The 25,133-nt window shown below is 37.7% G+C and overlaps 1 protein-coding gene and 1 long non-coding RNA gene across 21 annotated transcripts in view; one reads left to right on the top strand and one right to left on the bottom strand.

Annotated features, from left to right (window-relative positions):
- The window catches only part of CHL1 (cell adhesion molecule L1 like), a 215,213-nt gene that overhangs the window by 13,455 nt on the left and 176,625 nt on the right, over nucleotides 1-25,133 (bottom strand). For all 18 annotated transcript variants that reach the window (XM_032325323.1, XM_032325409.1, XM_032325314.1 and 15 more), the window contains 11 exons: nucleotides 24,833-24,999; nucleotides 22,189-22,354; nucleotides 19,172-19,296; nucleotides 13,777-13,878; nucleotides 13,359-13,556; nucleotides 11,768-11,838; nucleotides 8,750-8,972; nucleotides 7,421-7,536; nucleotides 7,088-7,292; nucleotides 6,769-6,891; nucleotides 2,967-3,146 (listed from right to left, as the gene is read on the bottom strand). In XM_032325323.1, coding sequence (XP_032181214.1) covers nucleotides 2,967-3,146; nucleotides 6,769-6,891; nucleotides 7,088-7,292; nucleotides 7,421-7,536; nucleotides 8,750-8,972; nucleotides 11,768-11,838; nucleotides 13,359-13,556; nucleotides 13,777-13,878; nucleotides 19,172-19,296; nucleotides 22,189-22,354; nucleotides 24,833-24,999 — 1,676 coding nt within the window. The remainder of the gene's footprint in view (nucleotides 1-2,966; nucleotides 3,147-6,768; nucleotides 6,892-7,087; nucleotides 7,293-7,420; nucleotides 7,537-8,749; nucleotides 8,973-11,767; nucleotides 11,839-13,358; nucleotides 13,557-13,776; nucleotides 13,879-19,171; nucleotides 19,297-22,188; nucleotides 22,355-24,832; nucleotides 25,000-25,133) is intronic.
- Nucleotides 1-25,133, top strand: part of LOC116579757 — a 48,646-nt gene that overhangs the window by 21,460 nt on the left and 2,053 nt on the right. For 2 of the 3 annotated variants that reach the window (XR_004281404.1, XR_004281410.1), the window contains 2 exons: nucleotides 20,211-20,265; nucleotides 20,660-20,800. This is a non-coding gene — a long non-coding RNA (uncharacterized LOC116579757). The remainder of the gene's footprint in view (nucleotides 1-20,210; nucleotides 20,266-20,659; nucleotides 20,801-25,133) is intronic. The other variant, XR_004281405.1, reaches the window with a different exon arrangement.

Below are 25,133 nucleotides of genomic sequence, written 5' to 3'. Positions count from 1 at the left end.
CACATGAATGTTTCAAAACCAAACAAAGACTTCAAAAAATTACAGTGTCATTTTGTACAATTTGAATTTTCACAGACCTAATAGGAAACTGAACATGGCCATTTTGGCTTATTTTTTAAGGCAAATAACATTATAATTTTAAATATATATTACTTTTTTTGTCTTGGTCTTCTCTATCAATATTGATGGAATAGTATCATAACATGGTCATAAATACTTGAAATTTATAGAAATATAAGTAAGTTTATAGGTACATAAAGTACAGTTTATAAGTACCTTTAAATGAAATGCACTGAGATTGTTAAAATATTCTGAGACATTAATACTTTAAAAAAAGAAACATGAATGTATCAATATATTAACTGTAGAATCTCATAGTAACAGAATCTCAAATAGCAGAATCTCAAATGAGTCAGTGTAATTAAATATACATCTAATTTCTGATGTTGCAACAAAATATATAAAATATTTGATCTGTAGTTTTGCTGGGAATCAACTCAACATAATAAATGTAAATAATGTACACTAAACATAATTTATGCCATGTTGAGAATATTAAAAGTTATGAAACCCTGTGTCAATGGGTATATGTCACACATTAAAATTTGGTTATAACTTTTAACCACAGAATAGAAATTGATGATACAGTTACTGATAACAGAAGGGCTTCATTAAAAAAAATGTCACCATGGGAGAAATAAGGCTAATTATATTAGTTGAGCAAAGCCTTTAAGATTAAGCACCACTGAAATAGAACACAATTAATTTTGACTTTGAAAAACAGAAATATTAGTATAACATTAAATAGTGCAAGCTTTTGAAAAATAGAGCAAAGCAAGTGTTTTGTTCAAACCAGGAATGACACAAATATTTCTTATTAGCTCCATCATCTCCCCCCTCTTAGACTATGGAATGTGAGCCACCTGAAAATCAGAGTGACAACCAGGAAATAATCACGGGACGGGGTGGGGGGGGGAAGCTTGTGTATCAAATCCTATTTTCTGAATAAATGCCAGATGACCTTAAAATGTGCTATCTAGGCAGACCCAGAAAAAAGAAAGATAAGCAGAAATAGATTCCAATTTGCACAAAAGTTATTTTTAGAGTTTTTTGTGATATCAAGATTTATCTCCTCAGTGAAAATATATATGTGTTTTTCCTTTTCCAAAGATCATGCTGAAATCCAGAGGCAAAAAGAGATTATAGTTTCTTTCCTGTAAATACGGCAAGATATGCCTACAGAAGAGAAAACAGTGTCAACCGGGGAAGGGGCAGTAGCTGAAAATGCAGAATCCTGAAAGAAAGCACAAACACACTAGTAAGGAACATTTTCAAATTCCTGAGACATAGGGTAGGGAAGAAATAGGCTCTAAGATACTTAAGCACATTAGCGGCATCTTTAATTTGCAAAGAAGATGCAGCATCTTTTACAAAACCACACAGTGCTTTCCATCTGCTAAAAACAGTTTTTCCAACATGAAGGCGACCAAACCCAAATTTTCTAAATACTTCCATATATGCATATGGTAACTATAACTATTGTAAGAGAATTTTATGCATTTTTTTCTTACCTGCTACAAATTAGCAATAATGGGATTAGCATATCTCATGCATATTATGGTCTTGGTTTTAACAAAATAGCAACCCTCTCCATTGCCTCAAACCCTGTTTTGAAAAATATGGAGGTTGCTTATTTAGATTACTACTATTCTCACTTCTTTGTATTGAACACTTAATGCCACTTTGAACTCTTGAGAAATAAGATCCTTTTAATTACTAAAAAGCTTTCAATTATCATCTTTAAATCTCTCTTTTGAGTAGGTAAATTAATTCTTCATTTCACTTGGTGTCTCATTTTGTCCTTGGGAATAATGTGTGGGTTTCTCAGAAGAAACTCTTTGAGTATACATACTTTTTCCATAAAGGGGAGTTCTGAGTACTTAGGGTATCTGAGGAAAACATAAACCCTTCATTAGGTAGACACAGTAGGGAAAGTAAGAAGGAGAAACAGACAATAAAGGTCAGAGCATAACCATTCACACACACACTGACTTGCCAGTGATTCAAATATACTTGAATGAATTTTATAATAATATGTATATTTTATAAGTGGGAACTTAGTTTTTCTCATTACTATGTTCTTTTTCCATCGACTTAATCTTTTTTTCAAATCTAAAATTTGGAAACCCATCCAGGGGAGTTTCTGACACATAGTACTGATAAGCAAATGATTTGTCTTCCTACCATCTCCTTTTCCTTGTTCCTTTCCTCAAATATCCTTCTAGGTTTAATCAACTTAAATCTGTTCAAGTTCAAGTTAAAAAACTTTTTTTTTTAACTTACTTGTTTAAACTTTTTTAACTTACTAACGTGTGCAACAGTTCCTCTGATTCATTTCCTTTTTTATGCTCTGCCTTCTGAATTTCTCTCCTTTTAAGTTTAGCGAGAACACTGCTAAAATAATAACTGTCAAAATAATTTGGGAAGAGAAATAGATCTAGGTTGAAAAAAAAAAAAGAACAACAACAAAAAACCTAAAAAACAAAACTGAGAAGTACAATTGAATTTGGAGAATTATAGAAATTAAATCAGAGGTTGATGGGCCATTTCCAAGCCAGTACTTGGCATCAACCAGTAGACAGCAAAATAAAATTGATACATAAATCTCTCTCTCTCTCTCTCTCTCTCTCTATATATATATATATATATATATGAACCAAGACAAGGAAATGAAATGTATTAGATCATTTTTACAAAACATCAACCAGGGCAAGAGCCAAATATTTTTCTGTATGAAAACACTTCCAAGAGAAAAATATCCCTCTCTAGTAACCTTATGAATAACTTCATTACTTTACATACTCCTATCTTAATTAAGTAAAATTATAGTTCCTGACCTTATATACACTGAGGCAGTCCCTTTGGAGCAATTTAAAAAACAGCATGCAGAAGCCTCCTGCACTTACTCCCTTCTCCTAACGTGGAGCTTTCCTCCGTGATTGGTTTTCCGCAGCCCTTTGAAGTGCAAGCCCTCAAGTAGAATTTGTACTTGGTGGTGGCATTGAGGTTTGAGAGACGCCAGCTGGGCTTCCATGGAGTTGTAATGTTGATATCATTTAGTGCTCCAAGCTCATAGGTGTCATTTACTAAAGAAAGAAACACAAACAACAATGCCTCAGAATTCATGCCTTAACAATTCAACTTATGTTGTCCCTTATTGTCGACTCTGTATGCTTGTGGTATGCAAGGCACCATCTTAATTATTCACAGCCATTAACTAACTTCAATTCTGTGACGAAGGCATAATTTTATTACAGTATCATCCATGGGAATGTTGAGGTCTAGATTTAGAGCCAGTAACTGGCCAAACAAAATTTGAATCCAACCACAGTTTTTTCCACTCCAGAGCCCATGTTCCTCCTTTTTTTTTTTTTTTTTTTTAAGATTTATTTGTTTATTTTTTTGACAGAGAGAGAGAGAACAAGTAGGCAGAGAGGCAGGCAGAGAGAGGGAGAAAGCAGGCTCCCTGCTGAGCCGAGAGCCAGATACAGGGCTTGATCCCAGGACCCTGAGATCATGACCTGAGCCAAAGGCAGAGGCTTAACCTACTGACCCACCCATGCGCCCCAGAGCCCATGTTCTTAATCACTATGCCATACTGGAGCTCCACCTTCATCATATCTATTGAAAGTGATGGATTTCCCCCTCTATTATATTTTCATTGGATCCTTCACTTTTAACCTTTTGGTGTAATAATTTGGACAATAATTTGCTTCTTCTGTGATTTCTGGTTCAATCTGAGGCACCAAATAAGTACTTATTATATGTAAAATTAATAAACTGATTAATAAATTACATATCTTAAAATGTCTACCATATACTAAGTACTATGGCAAGAGCTATTCAGAAAGAAGATGAATTTGACAGTGTCTTTCAAAGAATTTGCAACCAGCAAGACTGTGGGATTTGTGCAAGAGCACAATGTATTATAAGATTACAGTAAGAACAGTCCAAGAAATGAAACACATTCCAAAACTGGGCAGCCATTAGTAGCAAGGGAAGGGCTAGAATAAATCCTCTTGACTCTCAGTCCAAGATATCATACACGTAAACAAACAAACAAACTCTTACTCTTGACATAAAATGCCTTCCTTGGTCTATTTAATGCAATTAGATCAAAAATGAAAAATGAACAAACTAAAGATCCAAATGTTGAAAATTAGAAAGAAATACCACTCTTCACATATTTGAGAGCATTCCTATAAAAATACCACAAAGTCAGTTGAAAAACTACAATAATCAATCTATAAATTGGGAGAAGTATACAGAGAGCTCTCAGACACATAATCAACAACTGTTTAAGAACATACAAAGCAATAAAAAGAGATAAATTATCGGGGCACTTCAGTGACCCAGTCGGTTAAACATCTGCCTTTGTCATCTCAGGTCATGATCTCAGGATCTTGGGATCAAGCCCGTCCTCAGGGCTCCCTGGTCAGCCTTCTCACCCCCACCACCCATGCTCTCTCTCACATGCTCACTCTCTCTCAAATAAATATTTAGAAGTTTTTTTAAAAAAAGATAAATTATCCAAAAATATTTCCCTCATTTAATAGAAAGCAAAGTAAGTGTACAATTATGTCATTTTATTAAAATATCCATATACTAAGCAATACAATAATCATTGCCCTTGTTAACATTCCAGACTTTTCTCTCTATGTTCTAGGAATTTGTTTTTAAAATAATCTAAATCTTAAATACGGATCAACACAAAGGTTGGAATGCAATTAACGTTGTTTCTTTATTGTTAAGATAAAGAAAAAGCATAGCTTTACCAAGCAAATTAACATTTAAAAAGTCCTCAAATATTTCTTCAGAGCTTTCTACATATTTGAAAACCAGTTCATGGAATACTGTAGGCTTAAGAGCCCAGCATGGGAAATAAGACTGATTTAGGTGTGAATCTCGCTTAATACTTATTTTACTACATGGCTCTACATAAGTGAATTCTATATGCCTCAATTCTCACATCCACAAAATAGTGAAAATACATCCTTCATAGATTTTCTGTTTTGGGTTTTTTGGTTTTTGGTTTTTTTTTTTAAGATTTTATTTATTTGACACAGAGAGAGAGAGATCACAAGTAGGCAGAGAGGCAGGCAGAGAGAGAGGGGGAAGCAGGCTCCCTGCCAAGCAGACAGCCCGATGCAGGACTCAATCCCAGGACCCTGAGATCATAACCTGAGCCGAAGGCAGAGGCTTAACCCATTGAGCCACCCAGGCGCCCCTAGATTTTCTGTTTTAATGAAAAAATACAGCAAGAGTACTTAGTACTGACCCTGCTACATAGCAAACACTCAAAAAATGCTCAAGTGCTACCTCTATTACAATGATGCCTGTATCTGTTTAATCATATGACCCAACCCAGACGGGCTATCAGGAGCCAAAACTCATGCATGACCTGAATTGCGACAAGCTTTGAAGTACATGGAGGCAGAGCAGCTCATCAGCTCTATCATTCAAGGTGGCTTTTGCAAGCAGCATAGTCCTAGTGTTTCCGCTGTTTGGGATGCATGTCCTCACAGTCTAAACATTTCTGTGATTTCAGTTTCCTAATTTCCATTTTGAGATGATGCTTCGATGTGAAGACAGTTAGACACTGAAGGCACTGTGATTAAAAATGACTTCGTTTCCTCTAAACATGTTGTTTTCAACCCAATGGCATAGCAAAACAAGAGCAGAGTCCATCCTGAGTAAGGGGCCAGAGAAAAGTCTTTAATGCTCTCAAAACAACAGGCCTACGCCAATGGGATGCCCACAGAGGATTCTACAAACAGAAGTACATTTAGGGTTGCGACCAGAAGCACGTGTCAGAGACAAAAGAGGCAGTGTGGAAGTTACGTGAGCTTCAAATCTCCCTGATATCATTCACTTACTCTTTTCTTTGGCATGTTCTTAATTCTCAAGGACACTCATATGTAAGTATTACATGTATGTCTTCTGGTACCTACTGACTTTTCCTCTAAAACAGGGCCTGCCAAATCTTTCTGAAAAGAGCTAGATTGTAAATATTTCAGCCTTTATGAGCCACACAATCTCTGGCACAGCTACTCAACTTGAGCCACTATAGTGAGAAGGCAGCTACAGACAAATGTGAATGACATGTATGGCCTGTTCATGAAAACAGGCAGCAGCCTGGATTTGGTCTGCAAGCCGTTTTGCAGATCCTTTGTTGTAAGGAAGCAAGCCAACTACAAAACGTGATCATCAGAATCTCAGCAGAGCAGACCAAATACTCAACCAAAAATGAAGGATTAACAGCTAGATCCGGGAGCACCTGGGTGGCTCAGTCAGTAGCATCCGACCCTTGGTTTTGGCTCAGGTCATGATCTCACGGGTCATGGGATTCAGCCCTGCATCAGGTTCTGTGCTTGGCATAGAGTCTGCTTGGGATTCTCTTTCCCTTTCTCTCTTTCCCTCTGCCCCTCCTGCTCATGCTCTCTCTCAAAAAAATAAATCTTTAAAAAAGTAGGTGGATCCAGGGGTGCCTGGGTGCCTCAGTCGTCGAGCATCTGCCTTCGGCTCAGGTCATGATCACAAAATCCTGGGATGAAGCCCTGCATCAGGCTCCATGCTCAGCGGGGAACCTGCTTCTCACTCTCTTGCTCCCTCTGTGCTGACTCTCTCAAATGAATAAATAAAATCTTAAAAAAAAAAAAAAAAAGAAAAGAAAAGAAACAGGTGGATTCAATTCAGATTTCTACTTACTTATCTGATACTGTAGTAGATAACCAGTTAAGTTTCCATTCAGTTTTTTAGGTAGTCCCCAGGTTAATGTGGCAGTGTCCTTATCAACTTTGATGACCTTGAGAAAAGCTGGTTGATCAGGTACTAGAAAACACAAGACCAAAAAGTTATACTCATAAATTGGTAAATTTCTTTAAAAGAAAAAAAAAGTTCCATTAGATCCCAGTTCTTCGTGGCAACTGAGAAGCTAACTCATATGAAGTATATATTGATTAACTACTACTAATTTGGTCACTGGTTAATTCCCATTGTTGGCATTATTCTTCACTGTTATTCTTACCTCCTTCTGGTGTTTGAAATATATAAGGCTCACTCTCTGGACCGGCTCCTTTGGAATTATAGGCTAAAACTGTTAAGTGAAATTCACTAAATGCATCTAGAGAAGGAACCATTCCATAGTTTCTTTGTCCTGAAAATCTCAGAATGTTTACTTCTTTGGGATGTGCTCTTCCATCCAGCAGACTTTTTGTTTTCCACCAATTTATCTGCAATGGAAATAAGATTCCTTTAACATATCAACCATGGTGGCAGATTCTCCTTTGGCTTCTTCTAAGATCAGTTCTTATTTGATTTAAGATATTAATTCAGAAATAAGAAAATCTATGATAAAAACCTGATATCCTTTCAGATGTCCATGTACTCTGTCCTTCGGAATGGTCGACCAGGTCACTTTAACTAATGTGCTGTTTATAACGTCCACCCCATGGATCACTGGAGCTGTATCAGGATCTGTTAAGCACATAAGAATGATGAGTTTTTAAAACCCTCAAATGTCATTATTAGGATCCTTTTCAAAAGGTGATTTTTCATATTGCTTAATCTGAGCAAAGCACTCTTATGAAATCGATTCCAAATAGAACTTAAGAGAGTTTCTCATTACAGAGGAGTTTCAGAGCCCAAACAGGTTTCTAGAAGAGGACAGTCTACCCCTGGATCCAGTGTCCAGTGAAATATTCTGTGGGTATCTTGCCTTTAGAAACAAAGGAACTAAACAATTTAACAAATTACTTGAAAGCTTGATCGGTCTATTAATAACAACAGCTACCATTAACTGAGCATACACTATGTATGTGCACTATTCTAAGGGACTGGCTCAGTGGAGTGGCTCACATAATCCTTAGAACAACCCTATGAAGTGGGGTTATTATCATCCCCATTCTACAGGGGACCTAACTACAGAAGAATAAACCAAATGGAGAGCAGCAAGACCAATAATATCTTAGCTCACAGTGATATGCCCAGTGTAATTTTATTTGGGTAGAAGAATTTAGGTAGTAGGTGAATAAGGAATTAGTAATTTCAGATTCTCAACCTTTTTCCATTTTTGGATCAAAATATTACTTTGGATACTTGAAGAACCATGAAAATAACTCCTGTGTAGTGACATGGAATACACCATCTTTCCTTTTTTTTAAAAAATCTATTTGTAGCAGTTATTATGGGTCTAAGAATTTAATAGGGAGCAGATCACTAATACCTCAAAACAGTCTGTATGTGTAATTCTATAGATAAATCTCAGTCTGCATCTCATCTGCATTAGGGAGGTTCCAAAAATACAACTGAGGCCAGAGATGGCACAGGTGGCTGTTAGAAAGTCTTCGACAAGTAAGGACAAATGTAACAGGAAACATTACGACAGTTATGCTGCTTAACTAATTGTAGTGATGAGAACTGGTCTTTGATCTTTCATATAGAAATAGCTTTACTGGGAAATTGAATAAAATTAAAACTTTTCACAGAATTCCTTACCACTCTATAGTGATCGGCTATCCTGCAGTCAACCTGAAAGGAGGAACCATGTGCTATATTTCTTTTTATCTTGCACAGCTAGCACATCCTCTTTGCGTGCAGTGGCTGCTCAAAAACGGTCATTAACTGAAATGCAATATACTTGAAAGAAATTGCTCTTGAAGGGCTTAGCAGTTTCAGGTGCATCACTTACAGTCTTCCCCAGAATAGAGAATCACTGACTGGGGCTCAGGGCCGGAGCCAAGGTGATTGATGGCTTGGACTTGGACATCGTAAGGAGCATAGACAGTCGGCGTCATCACCCGCAAGGTGTGGTTTGTGACTGTTTCTTCTTCCCACTCCACGGGGGCTCCCTGTGGCTTCCAGGTCACTCTGTACTCCAGCCCTGGTCCATTCTGCTCCATGGATTTCAAAGGCTAAGACAGAAGGCAAGATTCATCAAGTGTTATCCTGGATACGCTGAGTAAGACACGGTGGCAAGCCACTTAGTGAAGCCATTATATCCACTCTGGTTTTTCTTTTTTAATCAAGCAATACTTTAATAATTTAAAAATAATTATCGTAATTTAAATCACCTGTTACGTTTCAAAAATGGGAATATGCACTTAAATGAATCAATTACATAAAAATGTGACTTAACTCCTAGATTATAAGGCTCACTTATATAAATGGTAATTTTGTCTGTATGTATGAGTATTCAATAATGCCATATATATCAGGGTGCCTGGGTGACTTAGTCTGTTATTAGACTTTTGATTTCCACTCAGGTCATGTTCCCAGGGTCATGAGATCAAGCCCTGCACTGGGCTCCACACTGGGGGGGCGTGGAGCCTACTTAAGATTCTCTCTCCCTCTGCCCCTCCTCCTACTGTTTGCTGTCTCTCCCTCCAAAAATAAAGTAAAATAAAATAATGTCATATACAATGTCTTCTTACAGAATTTGCAGTGCTTTTTAACTCAGTCTAACTTACTAAAATTTTTTAGATGGGTTGGTTGGAACTAAGTTGAAAGTAGTGCTGGTATCAGCAAAACAATTTCAAGTCTACGCTAACTCCAAGTTGAATGGCTATGAGAAAAAACATCAAAACAAAACAAAACCTTCAGAGATTTCACAATCATTGTTTATACTTTGCATTCTAAGTTTTGCACCAAGGTAATTTTTACTACCATATGGATATTAATCCACCAAGGGCTTGAGCGGTGCTCAGATATATCAGGCCACGAGCTTTTATTGTCAGATTATAATCCGGAATTACAATTTCCTTCAGTCTCTACCAAAAATAAGTGAGCACAAGTAAAATTATTCAGTTTAGGGGTGCCTGGGTGGCTCAGTGGGTTAAGCCTCTGACTTCGGCTTAGGTCATGATCTCAGGGTCCTGGGATCAAGCCCCGAATCGGGCTCTCTGCTCAGCAGGGAGCCTCCTTTCTCTCTCTCTCTCTCTCTCTGCTGTCTCTTTGCCTACTTGTGATCTCTGTCTGTCAAATTAATAAATAAAATCTTTTAAAAAAATTATTCAGTTTACGCATGTTTTGTTCTAAGGAAAACAGCTATATTTAATAAAGATCTGCAAATTTTAAAATAAACTGCCACCATATTTAGCACTTTCAAGAAAAATCTTACCTAAATTACTAGGCTCTCTGGTGCCTAGACTCTAGAGGAGACAGCAGGATTATTTTGTATTTGGCTTTCAGACAACTGGCAACAAAACCATAGCAAATTCTTAATAGGCCCCCTACAAAGATAGCAGATCAGAGGAGGTGGGGACAGGGGTCTTCTTTTCATCACTGGCTGAGTGCATGACATCTGGGGAAGGTCATTAAAATGACAGTCCCAGCTTCTCTCTGTGAAATGTAGGGCTGATACCATCTAGCTACAGTCTCCCTTCTGAAGAAGTGGTGAGGATTAATGAGCTGATGTTGGTGGAACATGGTGTGCTTCTCTGAGGAACTGACCTGATAATTACATACTATTATCTTCATCTAACCAGTTACATCATCGGTCTTATGGAAATTGCTAGGGAACTTAAGAGAGAAAAAGACAGATACTCTACAAGAATAAGATATTAACATAATTTCAGATTAAAAATTAAGTAATTATGAAAACAATGTGGTAGGAAATATGTATGGCCACAAATTCAAGGAAAGAAATAATATTCTTGACTATACTTAGGTTCTGTGTATTACCACCTTTTTTAAAATTTAAAATTTGCAAGACTTAGTTTCACTGTAGTGGAATAATGGGTTAGTGTTGACATAACAATACTGAGTAAAAAAAAAAAATCAGACTAAATTTTACACATCCTAAAATTCTTCCCAAAATCATTATCTGGAAAGAGGTATAGAAATAAATTAGTATATTCCCACATTCAACTTTTCTACATTTATGCAGGATTCATGAATTTAATGCTGGAAGTCTATTATTCATCAGAATGTCTGAATGGGTATTCTACTTTCAAGTAGGATAAATTATCTGTTCATAAATAGGTCTACACAGAGAGGGGAGAAAGTTACCCACTACTACAGAAGGAATTAGAAATGACACTCAAAACAATTATTAAACTTCTCTGAGCAGGTGCAAAATTTTACACTAAATTCAAAGACAAAGCTCTATTTCATAAAGGAGTGAAAAGTGCAATTTGAAGTCCAAAATATCTAGTAGATTTGTTGATTTCTGGTGGTATTCTAGTGGTACAGTGGCGGGTAAGGCTGCCTACCAGCCCGACCGCAGTTCCTATATCCAGAAAAAGACATTAATGACAACTGTTCTCAGAAAAGAGCACACAAAATGCTTCATAGGCTTAATAAGTACTGGCTATTATTTGGCAGACATCCTTTCGATATGCATAATTTTATTAGACCATGTATAAAAATTTAGGGAAGTTTTTTAGTATTTTTTTTGAACAAGTGATGATTTAGGATATTAGTTATAAAAATAATAGGAATCTGAAACTTTTGATAATAGACCACAATTAAGTCAACCTATATACCCTTCCTGACATTACTTACCAACCACTGTTTAACCATATCTCATAACATTCTAATCACAATGATCTGCAAAATATACAAATGAGATATATTTATAAAACATACAAATCTTGTATCTTCATTCTTAAAAAATATTTTTCTACCATTACACTTGGCATGCAGACCTAAAAGAACACAAAAAAGAAAACAAAGTAGTGTTTTGTGTAACACACTAGAGAATACACACCTCCCACTTTATAATCATTTCCTTGGGTTGAGAGGCTTGAACCCTTATGTTTTGTGGATTCTTGTCTGGAGCTGAAAAATTATAAGTATTAAAATTACTTTTTCCAATTTACAGTCCATAGCTTAATCAGCATATCACCCTACTCCCCCTAAATCAGATTTTTAAACAACTTTGATTATATTCATTTATTTCTATCTGGCCCAGCTTGTAAAGACTTAAGGCAGTTATCTTTTTACCAACTTTACTGAGATGTAATTGACATATAACACTGTGTAAGTTTAAGGTGTACAATGTAATAATTTCGTGTGTGTGTGTGTGTGTGTATGTGTGTGTGTATACATACATACTGATGTATGTATATATGTATCCAATCTATAGATACACATTTTATATTTATGTGTATATATATTGTAAAATGATTACCACAAGGCTAGTTAACCCATCCATGACCTAAAAGGTAGCTTTTAAATATATATATATATATATATGTATATATATATATTATAAAGGAGTAAAATCACATGCTTGAAGTAATACAATTACTATTCAGAGGAAAGGAGAAGACTCACTTTAGATATCTCCATTTTAAACCTGCTCTTTAAATTTTTCAACCTTTTTTTAAAAAATCCTAAACCTACTTTTTAAATAAACATTTTAATTTTAAATCTGCCTCCCTTTTTCTATTAGAATTATTGTTAGAAATGTGTGTTGTGACTATCTGCCTCTAAGCTAATAAAATTAAACATCATCTATAATTTCAACAGCCAACTGTTTAGGGACTACAAAGAGGTAAGAGCAGGTTATGTCTCCGTGAAATATACTCAAATGGAACCATTTAATAAGAAAGGGCTAATGTAGTTTTTGTGCCAAATGCAACTTATGCTTCAATCACACAAGTATCTGATTCAGTTACTATCTCTTCTCACTTTTTCCTCAATCCAAAAAAAAAAAAATATTATACCCTAGTTTATGTATTTTGCGCCAGAGAGGGAAAAAAACAATAATACCATGCTATGATCATACTGTTGACCAATGACAGTAAAGTAACACAAATTTTAGTATTAATCATTCTTAAGATTAAAAAAAAATCCTGGAAATTCAGATAGATATCAGATATCTGTTTAGATATTGAGAGACAATAAATACACTGTATGTAAAAAATTAATGATATTAAATATTTTAAAGTGTTAACAAGGCCTATAATGAATAAAATGTCTTATCTCAAAAAGTTGAAAAGAAAAATAAAGGGAGAAAGCCACCTTTCTATATATTGAACCTCAGTTTATAACATACTATAACATACTTGATATGATCTTAACATGATACTTAGCTATCACAAGTAACTCAGAGAAATGTTTGCCCATGTACCTCCCTGTAATGTCCTGCTCTCTATCAAACATTTATATACTACTTATCAATCTGATATACTTTGAATATTTGTGTGCTATCAGTTCACAGAACTTTTCAAGCTCTCCAGTAGGAGAAATCTAAAACTCTACACCCATACTATCAAATTTTTTTTAAAAAGATGTTGAAAGATGGAGCAAAACTAAAATACGTTCTCAGAAACCTCACGTGAGAAGCCACACACCTGCTGGAGGGGTTTCATGATGGTCTGATGGCAGGCTAGGCTGGCTTCTCCCTACTTCATTCACAGCTATGACCCTGAACTGGTATCTGACATATGGGGCTAAAGACAGCATGACCGTTGTTTCTTTGCCTTGGACTCTAGCCAATTCCTCCCATCGTCCAGGTTCTTCTTTGTTTCCTTCAAATTCAACAATATACTCTGGCAGTAGAAGCACAAGGGGGAAAAAAAAACACATTAGAATGGATTTAGTGTGTTTAAGTCATAATAACATTTACACACAGTGTAAAAAGTTTAAAGAATGTTTTAAGAAGGATAATCTAGCAACTGTGGTAAAAAAAAAAAAAAAAGGAAAAAATGGCTTTAACATTAATTTTGACTCAGGAGTGTAAGGAGCGTAGTTATTGCACATCCTCCCTACCGATAATATGGCTATTGTGGTCATCTCCAGCTTCCCACGTCAGTCGAACACTCCTGTTCTGTCTTTCAGACAACTGCAGGTTTTCTGGTGGATCCGGAACATCTAATTAATAATAAAAATAAAAGTAAGGAGAATGCAGACAATGCCTTTGTCTACCCAATTTCCTCACTGAGGCACACTGCCGCCCCACTTTTTGGGCCCGGGTCTCTGCACCCAATCACATCTCAGCAGCCCTTCTGGATACTTTCTTTTTTTCCTCCTTTTAAGATTTTATTTATTTACTAAAGAGAGTGGGAGAGAGAACACAAGCTGGGGGAGAGGCAGAGAGAGAGAAAGAGAGAAGCAGGCTCCCCACTAAGCAAGGAGCCTGACATGAGGATTGATCCCAGGATTATGGGATCATGACCCGTGCCAATGACAGACACCCAACCCACTGAGCCACCGAGGCGCCCCAACCCTTCTGGTTCTATTTCAAATGCAGCTTCCTGCACATCTGTAACCTACTCTAAGTACTCTCTCCCTCTACGCTGATTCCCATTCTCAAAGGGCATCTTTGACCATGAGTATCAAAATTCTTTTAGGAGTAGTTACTAACAATGAAGATTTGGAGCACCTGGCTGGCACAGTTGGTTGCACAACCGACTCTTGGTTTCAGCTCAGGTAGCCATCTCAGGGTCGTGAGACTGAGCTTGGGCTCCGTGCTCAGCATGGAGTCCACTTAAGTTTCTCACTCCCTCTTCTTCTGCCCCCCATGCCCTGCTTGTTCGCTCACTCTCTCTCTTTCTCTCAAAAATAAATAAATAAATCTTTAAAAATAAATGAGGATGTATTTCTGGGCCCTATCTCTCTGGCATATGGAAAAAGCTGGGCCCAGGAACCTGCATTTCTAAACAACTGCCCTGGGTTATAATTATGTATAATTTTGAGAAACATGGTCTATCTCAAGTGGATCAGTGTCTTTCAGCTCATATGCTTATTTATATGCCTGGTTCATTTCCTCTATATGACAGATCTTCTAGAATAGGAACTCCATTTTATTAATATTTGCATCACCAACAGTGCTTGGGATATAAGTGTTTTGTGACTAAATGAATAAGTGAAAAGTACATTATCACTTCAATCATGCATGTAATTACCATATTAGAGCAATAAAATTAGGTCCTATGACTATAGGAAAATAAGATAAAGAACATGAACTCAGGCCTTCTTTTCTGCATGCTCTGGATTTTTATTGTAATTTCCAACAATGAATTCTCAGTACATTATAGCAATTTTTATACTTTCTTGGCTAGAGTTTTGAAAGAGTAGGAAGGCAGTTTACATTGGAAGGGAAAAATCTGGCACAGATAAATGTGTCGGAAACTAGAAAATTGAGTAGGTGATGACTTTTTAAAGTTTTTATTTAAATTGCAGTAAAAGAGAGTGTAATATTAGTTTCAAGTGTACAAAATAGTGATTCAGCATTTGTATACATCACAACAAATAGATTCTTTAATCCCCTTCCCCTAATTGACCCATCACCCCCACCCACCTCCCTTCTGGTAACCATCAGTTTGTTCTCTATAGTTAAAAATCTGTTTCTTGGTCTCTTAGTTTGCCTTCTCTCTCTTTTTTCTCCTTTCCTCATTTGTTTTGTTTCTTAGATTCCACATATGATTGAAACCATATGGTATGTCTTTCTCTGACTTAATTTGCTCAGCATAATACTCTCTAGCCCACCCATGTTGTTGCAAATGGCAAGATTTTCATTCCTTTTTATGGCTGAGTAATATTCCATTATATACACACACACACACACTATTTCCTCTTTATCCATTAATCAGTTGACGGACACTTGGGCTGTTTCCATGACTTGGCTATTGTAGATAATGCTGCTATAAACACACGTTGAGGTGCATGTATCACTTTACTTTAGTATTTTTGTATTCTATGGGTAAATACCTACTAGTGTGACTGCTGGATTGCAGGATAGCTCTATTTTTAGCTTTTTGAGGACTCTCCATATTGTTTTCCACAGTGGCTATAGCAGTTTGGATTCCCACTAACAGATCAAGAGAGTTCCCCTTTCTCCACATCCTAGCCAACACCTGCTGGGTCTTGTGTTGTTGGTTTCAGCCATCCTGACAGGTGTGAGATGATATCTCATTGTAGTTTTGATTTGCATTTCCCTGGCGATGAGCATCCTTTCATATGTTGATTGGCCATCTCTATGTCTTCTTTGGGAAAATGTATAGGTGTGTCTTCTGCCCATTTTTTAATTGGATCATTCAGTTTTGGGGTGTTGAGTTTTATAAGTTCTTTATATATTTTGGATACTATGTAGGTAATGACTTTAACAGTGTTAAAGTCCATGGAAATTTTTATTAAAAGAAAAACAACTGGGCACCTGGGTGGCTCAGTCGGTTAAGCATCTGCCTTCGGCTTGGGTCATGATCCCAGAATCCTGGATGGAGTCCCATGGTGGTCTCCTGGCTCAGCAGGGGAGCCTCTTTCTCCCCCTGCCTCTGCCCCTCCTTCCTGCTCCTGCTCTCTCTCTCTCCTTCTATTTCTCTGTCAAATAAGTAAATCAAATCTAAAACGTTTAATAAAATAAAAGCAACTATAAACGAAACAAACAAACAAAGAAAACTTATCCCTAATGGTCTTTACTTCCCAAATTTGGTTTCAGTGCTCTTTTGTATTCAGGGACATTTATCTTTTCTCAGAGGAGACAATTAAGTAATATCTCATAGGGCCTTCCCATGGGCTCTTTATTGTCTGAAGGGGAAGCAACATCTATTGCCCATGCTGAGTACCTGCTCACTGCTGGAAATTTACAGTGGTAAAAGACACACTGTTTCCAATTCAAAAGACTCTATTTTATTTTTAAAATGTGGACACAGAGTGCACATAAACTTTAGGGCCTTAAATAAGAAATTATTTCCTCAACAGTTCTCAGATCTGTGCACTCAGAGAATTTACATTTGTCTTCAGCATCTTTAAAGTTAACTTAAGGAACCAATACAACCTTATGTAGCATCTGACATTAGAATGTGCTCCTTCCAAGAATCATATGGAACTACAGGCTGCACTTGATACTTTTTTTTTTTTAAGCATTTTTTTAAAAGATTTTATTTATTTATTTGACAGACAGAGATCACAAGTAGGCAGAGAGGCAGGCAGAGAGAGAGGAGGAAGCAGATTCCCTGCTGAGCAGAGAGCCTGATGCTGGACTCAATCCCAGGACCCTGGGATCATGACCTGAGCCGAAGGCAGAGGCTTAACCCACTGAGCCACCCAGGCGCCCCTGCACTTGATATTCTCAAAGCAAGTGAAATGGGTCAAACATGTATGTGCAAAAATTGTTTTCTCAGGAAAAGAGGTTTATAAAGAAATTACACAGGGATCTATTTGTTATTGTCTGTTAATGAGCTATGCTTCCTAAGACCAGGAATTGATCTAAAAAATTAGAAGTTAAACTCCAAGAAGTAGTTATGAAAATGAAATCTGTGTCATCGACTATTTTTTATATTAGTTTATTTTTATTCTTAAAACATTGGTAAAAAAAAAAAACTTCATTAGTAAATATTACATATAATCATAGCAACCATTTCTTTAAAATCATCAAAATTTAATGGTTCTAGGAGATGGTAGCCTAATCACAAGAATCAAATATTAAATTTTACAAGGCCATTTGACAGAATGAACCAAGCAGTAGGGCGCCCAATCCCTTTGCTGGCTGCAGGGCTCAAAATACTGAGGGAAAAAGTCTATAGATCCTGAGACTGGCCCCTACCCTGTGGTGCCTGGAATAAACTCCAGTTTACCTGGAGCTCCACTCTTTTATCTGATGACTTACTAGTGAAATAATTCCTAGAGGGTCAAACCTTTCTACTTGTAGTCCCCTGAAACAGCTGAATTCCTATGGCCAATACCTCACCTAAAGGTACAATTTACTGAACCAAGTTCATACCCTCTACTACGTGTGTGTGTGCGTGCATGTGCGCGTGTGTGTGTGTGTGTGTGTGTGTGTGTGTGTGTGTGTAGAACCCAGTCTGGTGACTATCTGCTTCACTTGAAGAGCTCCAGCCCATTTACTCATTTTTCACATCCTATTGCCAAAGAAACTGAATTATTTCCTCTCAGCGTGTACCTCTTTTAGCAACCTACCTGTGGATCCCAGCAATCAGAGAACTACAGATACAAATGCCTGTTGATAATAACGATTAATCGACACATCTAATAAAGGAGTTTAGGCAAAATCAAACACTTCTAAGGAGTATCAGAAAACTAAAAGGAAGACTAAGTAAGGAGTGCCCATGGAAACAAAATTATTAAGAGAAAACTATTAAAAAAAAAATGCCAAATGTCTGTATTAGTCAGGGTCCCAGCAGACATTTAAAAGTTCACACAATTTGAATAGTATCAAATGTTCTTTGTGTTGTGGTTGTTGTTGTTTTAATTCTTTCAAAAGATCACTGGCAGAATATCTGGGGTTCAGGGGGAGGGAGCAGTTAATAGAATCTTATCATAGAGGATTTTGTGAAGGGAGCCTCCCTGGGAGAAGTCAGACACAGCTTGCAGGGAGGGAATATGGAAACACACACACCCACCCTCCCCTCTTGCCAGGCTGCCCAAACAGGCAGACCCAAATGGAAATTTGAAGGTGAGTGGTTTGCTGGTGGTGTCCGCATCGGTCAGATTTCCGCATCAGATAGCTTGTGGAGAGTGAATCTGTCAAGGAAACTGGAGCAGAGATGGTCTAGAAGATGGTTCCAAGAGCTCACGGTGGTCTAAGAGATGTTCCAGGCTGGCCTAAGAGCTTTATACGTGGGTGATTGCAGGGCTAATTGTGTCAACGACACTAGTGGAGTATGCACATTATTTTCTAATTAACATTATCATTAAAAAAAAAAAAATCAAAGTCATTCCTTTGCAGAGCTCTTGAAATTCCTCAGCTCCCTTCCTGGAATGCTGAGAACTTAGTCCATCTCTCTGGTTTAGAGCATGACCACTGAGCCACCACCACCACCACAGGACGCCCAGCCTGATCCCCCCCCAAGCCTACTGCATCTCCATTCCTCAGCTCTATTTCTTTGTAAGCTAGGAAAGGGCAGCTCAGGCACCCTGACAACTCAAGCATGCTTCAGTTTTCTCTCTGCTGATAACATTGCCTGCCTCCCACAGCTTTTGGCAACATTACCCATGCAGTGAAAAGAAATTAAGCATTAATTAATTTCTTTTAAGGCCAGAAGAGGAGAAAGCATTTGAAAGTGGAATGACTATTTAAATGAAAGATTCAAAAGAATGGTATATATGCAGGGACTCAAATAATTGTGGCTTGAATGGCCTAAGAACAACAGAATTTAATCAGTGGTGGGGAAGAAATGAAGAGATTCCTCATTAGTGCACTTACCGAGGACAGTTACTTGAGTTACATCAGTGACACTATCCAAAGCAGTGTGAGCTGAACAGGAGTAAATACCTTGGTCCTCTGAGGTGACATTAGATATAGTCAGATTAGCTCCATCGATAATTATCCTGCCAGTAAAAAAAAAAAAAAAAAATGAGTACATAATGAGGGTGAAAACAACAGAAACATATATTCAAAAATATATATTCCCCATGGGGAAAAATCAAGGAAGAGTTGAAAAAACAAAACAAAATACAGCTTCACATAATGCAAATTTTATTAGAGAGTGTTAGATTGAAACTGAAGATGAAATGTTACTTGAACATACACAACTGTCTACACAGCCATGGAAGCTATCAGTTGGTTTTGTTTTGTTTTAATTACCAGTCCAACCATCTGTGATGCATGGGTTAGTGACAGAACTGTGTTGCCTGGTGTTTCTCAAGACGGAACTATGTTATAATAGTTAAGATACATTTGCATCATTCTTAAGATTTGTTAAGTAAGGGAATCACCTACATAGGACCAACCGGAGTCCTTCTTACAAAGGCACATTCCTGAGTCACACCCCAGATCTACAGAGCCAGACCTGGAGTCTGGTAATCTGTATTTTTGACAAGGGTCCTTTTTCTTCATCCCTCTACTTCACCGGCGGAACGCCCATCTGGGCAATCTTGTAACAACTGCAATGTGATGTATTTGAACAGTAGAGGGCAGACTAGTACCTCTTTTTTGCAAATCATTGGCCACTAGCTTTTTATCTTCTGCTCTATTTTGCCAATTTCTGATCCAGTTTAGCACAGGAAAATTTCATTACTATAAATTATAACCTTTTACCCTATACCAGTATATTGTCAACTATTTAAGCACTTTTAGGAAAATGAAGTTCCACTACCTTGAAATACATTAACAAGAGTTTGCTATGTAGTTGAAATAATGTCCTTGCAGAAAGGGAAAGACGCTCTATATAATTGACATTTCTTTCTTTCTTTCTTTTTATAATTGACATTTATGATGTAAAACTCACTTTATCTCTTCCCAGGTAAAAGCCTCTGGCCCCCAGCCTACCCACCAATAAGAGGGTGTCCTAGCAGAAGGTGAGAGACAGGAGCTTACTAATCGTTCCCTAGAAATTCAGCAGATACCTGTGATCTCAGCTCCTGTTATAATTCCACGCCTGCTCGGGCCCCCAGTCAACCCCAGCAGCAAGAGTTACTCCCAGCCTTCCCTATTCCAGAGACCTCTTCTAAGACATTTTAGCTAAGGTTACTGTTCCTCACCCTCCCCTAGAGAAAACCGGCGGAATATCTGTGTCACTTGCTTCGTTCCCGGAGATAGCCAGAGGTTCATTTGAGTGTCAGCCCTAGTATCCTACAGAAACTATTCAACTGGGCCACACACAGGATGTTTGGAGTTTCTGGGATCAGGGCCTAAATATGCAGGTCATATCACTTACTAGGCACCAGTCTCTGACTCTCTTTTTGGCTGTAGGCCCGAGATCATATGCAAGACCCCAGGCAACTAGGCAGTTGTGACAAAAGAGGGAGAGCATGGAGAGATCCCAGCAGTTGATAGATCGACTAAGACCTAACCTAAGGGTGAAGATCACTGTTGCAATGTGTAGTCTTTTAGGTCAGTAATTAATCTCCTCTTGTCTCATTGACAACTAGTTGTTAATACCTACGCTCCTTTCCACAAACTCTTAAGTATACAGGAAGGATGAGATGGAATCAATTAAGTAGCCAGCCGAGACCAAAGCCACTGCACAGAGGTGGTGCAAGCACATGCGCGCGCACACACACACACGATAGGGGCCAAGCAGGTACAAGACATGAGATAAGCCGTCACATGTCTGCATACATTAGTACGAATCATGAGAGCTAAACTGGACTGAGCACTTAGTGTTTTCTAAGTGCTTGGTATGTTAATACTCATAATAACCTTATGAGTATTAACCTTATGATGGTATCTGAAGAATGTAACATTAAGGCATAAAGAAGCTATGCGGCTGGTCTAAAGTCAGAGACACAAGAAGTAAGTAAACTGAGATTTAAATCCAGGCAACTGGACTCAAGGCCATGCTCTTATTTACCATCCTGTCACAGTCTCGCCAAAGGAATGCATCTCCGATCTTCAGATTTACTTTTTCAGAATGATGAGTAACAACATAAAACCGCAGGTGAGATCTGGCTAAGGACGGTCTATTTCTCTTCTTTTTTTTTTTTTTTTTTTAAGATTTTATTTATTTATTTGACAGACAGAGATCACAAGTAGGCAGAGAGGCAGGCAGAGAGAGAGAGGAGGAAGCGGGCTCCTTGAGGAGCAGAGAGACCGATGCGGGGCTCCCAGGACCCTGGGATTATGACCTGAGCAGAAAGCAGAGGCTTTAACCCACTGAGCCACCCAGACGCCCCAGGATGGTCTATTTCTAACCCCTACTCAGTCATGACGCAAAACATGGGAGAGCTACCCTCTGTATGCTTTCAAAAGACAGCACAGGCAATCAATAAATAGTCTTTTCTCTTTCTCTGACGTACTTAATATTGTCCAATGCTAGTCAGCATCTTTTCACACTTCCTCCTCTCTATATATTTTTCTGTATTCTCTATATGGAGATTAGGAGGCTTAAAAGTGTGTTTGTCAGTACTTCCTAACTGGAAGGAATGGAGGTATGACTCGGGTTCTGCCTATTCATGAGGTAGACTGAGTTTGGGATGGATAGAGGTGATGGGCAGGGTCCCCTGCAGATACCCCTCACACTCCCGGAGTGGGCTCTGTTTCCTGCGTTAACAGGAGGGTACACATTCCATAAAAAGTCAGCAGCAAAAGAAGCAGTTAACCATGTGGGAGAAAAGTGAAACTGTGCACTGCATTACCTTTTAAATCCTGCTGTGAAGACTGAAATGTATTCATCACTTTTGGTATTTTAATTCCGTGTGAACACTTTCACAACGATTTTTTTCAAGCGCTCAGTATTAATCCCAAGCCCATATGACGACAGAGCATAACCCCTTCCCTACCTGCCATCCTCTGTGGCATTAATTTCAAAGGCTTCTCCATTCTTACTCCAGGACAGCTTCAAACTCTGCTTCAAATGTGGGTCACACGAGCTCTCACAATATAATTCAAGTGCATGCAATCTGGGCACACGAGGGTTCTTAGGAGTAACTTGAAGTTTTGTAGCATCTGTTTTTACCAAACAAAGAGACTAGTGAGATGCATACATCCCCGCTTCCTTTGCAATCAAGTGCCTGCAATTTAATCAACCCCAATCATCAACAGAATAGTCATGTCTTCGAAGACACAGTGTTTGCCACGCTGTGATTTCCTGACATCATATTTCTGTTTTCTTTCCGTCAGGCCTAAACCTCTGAGAAATTAGGGTGAAAGTACTAATTAATATCTTAGAAATTCCCCTTACTTACTTCTTGGGCAAAAGGAGTAAGAAGAGTGGGAGCAAACAAATATCTCTAGAGGTTGAAAAATAATAATTTCTCTCTCTATTGTTTCTGGTCATGGGATCACATCACCATAAGGGAAAAAAAAGAAATTAATTGATCTTCTATTAATGTGTTTCTTAATAATTCAGATACTGGAGTTTAAATAGTAAAGCCCATGCATAGGTGATCTATCAACATGAAGGTGGGAAATTAGAACATAAGCCCGGTGAAGAAGAGGCGGTGTCTGTTTTGTTACATGAAGTATCCACACAGCCCAGAAGGGATCCTGTATGTAGCAAGTACTCAACACATATTTGTTGAAATTCTTGTTGAATGAGGTACAGAGAGTGATATTTTAAAAGTAAATTGGTGGTATCCAAAATATGTAGCTCAAAAATCTAACTTCACATTCAAATATATTAAATAAACTAAACTCAATTTCAAATCAAATAAATTAAAAAGAATCACATTTGGCTGTCTTAAAAAACATTTCCTCATTATGAATGTTTCAAAATATAGGATCCCTACTCCTAGAGGCTGTATTAAGGGGAGATATACTTTACCCTGCTGTACCACTTGGTAACCCTCTCAGAGATCAAGTCTCTCATGAGCTGACCTCCAATTTCACAATATGTTTAATATTCTCTATCTACATGTTACTACATGCACCGACTGAAAATTGAAACTGAGAAAATTAAAAAAATTGATTATTCGGTATCCCAAGCATGAAACTTGAAGAAATTATTTAACTGAATTAATTTTAAGTGACTTATTAAACATCTACTCCTATTTCTAAATTTAAAGTCAGAAATTCACTTATTAATAATAACTGATACCATTTAATAAACCACCTATCCAATTGACCAGGACCTCTACAAACACTACTATTTTCACCTTCCAGAGAACATAAGGCTAAAATGAAATTAAGCAACACTGAAGTTTCCCAACTGGTAAGGGGTTGAAGCTAGAATCTGAAACTAAGTTTGACGGTGACCAAAGTTCTTGATTTCAAAACACTGTAAGATGTAGCCTCTTACTCAACTCTACTCCAGAAATTTCTTTTTTATATGCAAAAATTGTGTTTTAATCATTCACGGATAAGATTCCTATATATGCCTTACATATAAAGTGGGTGTTTAGAGCAGATGAAACATTCATGACCCTGTCCATCTCTCTGTCAATTACAGTTCTGAGGTCCACTCTGGACCAAGCGCTGCATAGGGCGATGGGAATGTTAAGGTTCATTTGGATTCCGGGCTTCTCTCTCTTTGACTCCGAGTCTGACTGAGTCGCTAAACTTTTATATAGGTTGGTTTTATAAAGTCTAAAAAAGCATCATCTTCATGGACTTCACAAGGACATTTTGAAAATTGTCGTTGATATATAAACATGTGGGCAGACATGAGAGTTAGGCAGACGTCTGAAGAGAGTATCTTTGTGCTTTAAAAATACAGTTCATGGGGCTAGCATGTTGGATAACTTAGGGTACAAAAAGAAACAAATACTGTAGAAGAATATAAGAAGAAAAACAAGGAACGGAGGGCATGTGTGTGGAGAGAGAGAAGAATATCAGGATACCCATGAAAACGATGACTCAACAAATACACTTGTCATCTAGCAGCAGCAGGAGCCGGCTATGATAATGACATGTCACAGAGAATATAGATCCTCCCTACAATCACTGCGGGGTCTCTCTACTATGTTTTCCTGAAAAGGATTTTTGGAGCAATTTTAAAAGCAAAATACTAGTGAAACCCAGAACTTTGTTCTGAAGAGAGAAAAAAATGCAAAGCTGTTTATGATGCACGAAGAAAACAAAAAAAATCTTCCGTCCTATCACGCCCTGGTCTTTATTAAGTTGAACTTTTATGGGTTTGTGAGATTTTTAGCTCCAAGAGTTGATTGCTGATGACATTATGTTGAATGGGTTACTGAAACAAAATATAGTCAGAGAAACATCCTCAAATAGTGCATTTTAAATTGTTGCAAGTCATCCCCCAAATACCTAAGTCCCTCTTAAAATTCTAAGAAGCCATGAACACATCATCAGTATATCCTATCATTTTTGTGACGGTCTTATCGACGAAACACAATCTGGGAGTTTTGAAATACAGTCTAAATACTTTAACAGGCACTCAATAAATCGTATAGTTTCATCTGGGAAAAGGAAGACAAGCTGAACCCATGTGAGAATTCATGCAAAGTAAAACCAAAATAAAAATACTTCTAATATCCAAGTTGGCCGTGACTGCAGTTTTTCCTTTAGCATTTTCAACCCAGCAAGAGTATGAGCCAGCATCATCTTCTGTGGTGTTGTTGATCTGCAATGTGCCATTCTCATGGACATGGTACCGTCTACCTTCAAGAGGTTTCGCCTCCTCCACCTTCTGCCTATGAACACAGAAAGGGGCATAAATCAGTTTGAGACGTGACAGAACTGTAGACTCTTTCTGAAACGGGTTGCTGATGTCATTCAAGCTTACCCTTTCTTCAGGAGCTCTGGAGACCTTACAAAATGTTCCACT

The sequence above is a fragment of the Mustela erminea genome, chromosome 1 (genome assembly GCF_009829155.1).
Source record: "Mustela erminea isolate mMusErm1 chromosome 1, mMusErm1.Pri, whole genome shotgun sequence".
Taxonomy (NCBI): domain Eukaryota; kingdom Metazoa; phylum Chordata; class Mammalia; order Carnivora; family Mustelidae; genus Mustela; species Mustela erminea.
This window is presented reverse-complemented; position numbering and strand designations above follow the sequence as displayed.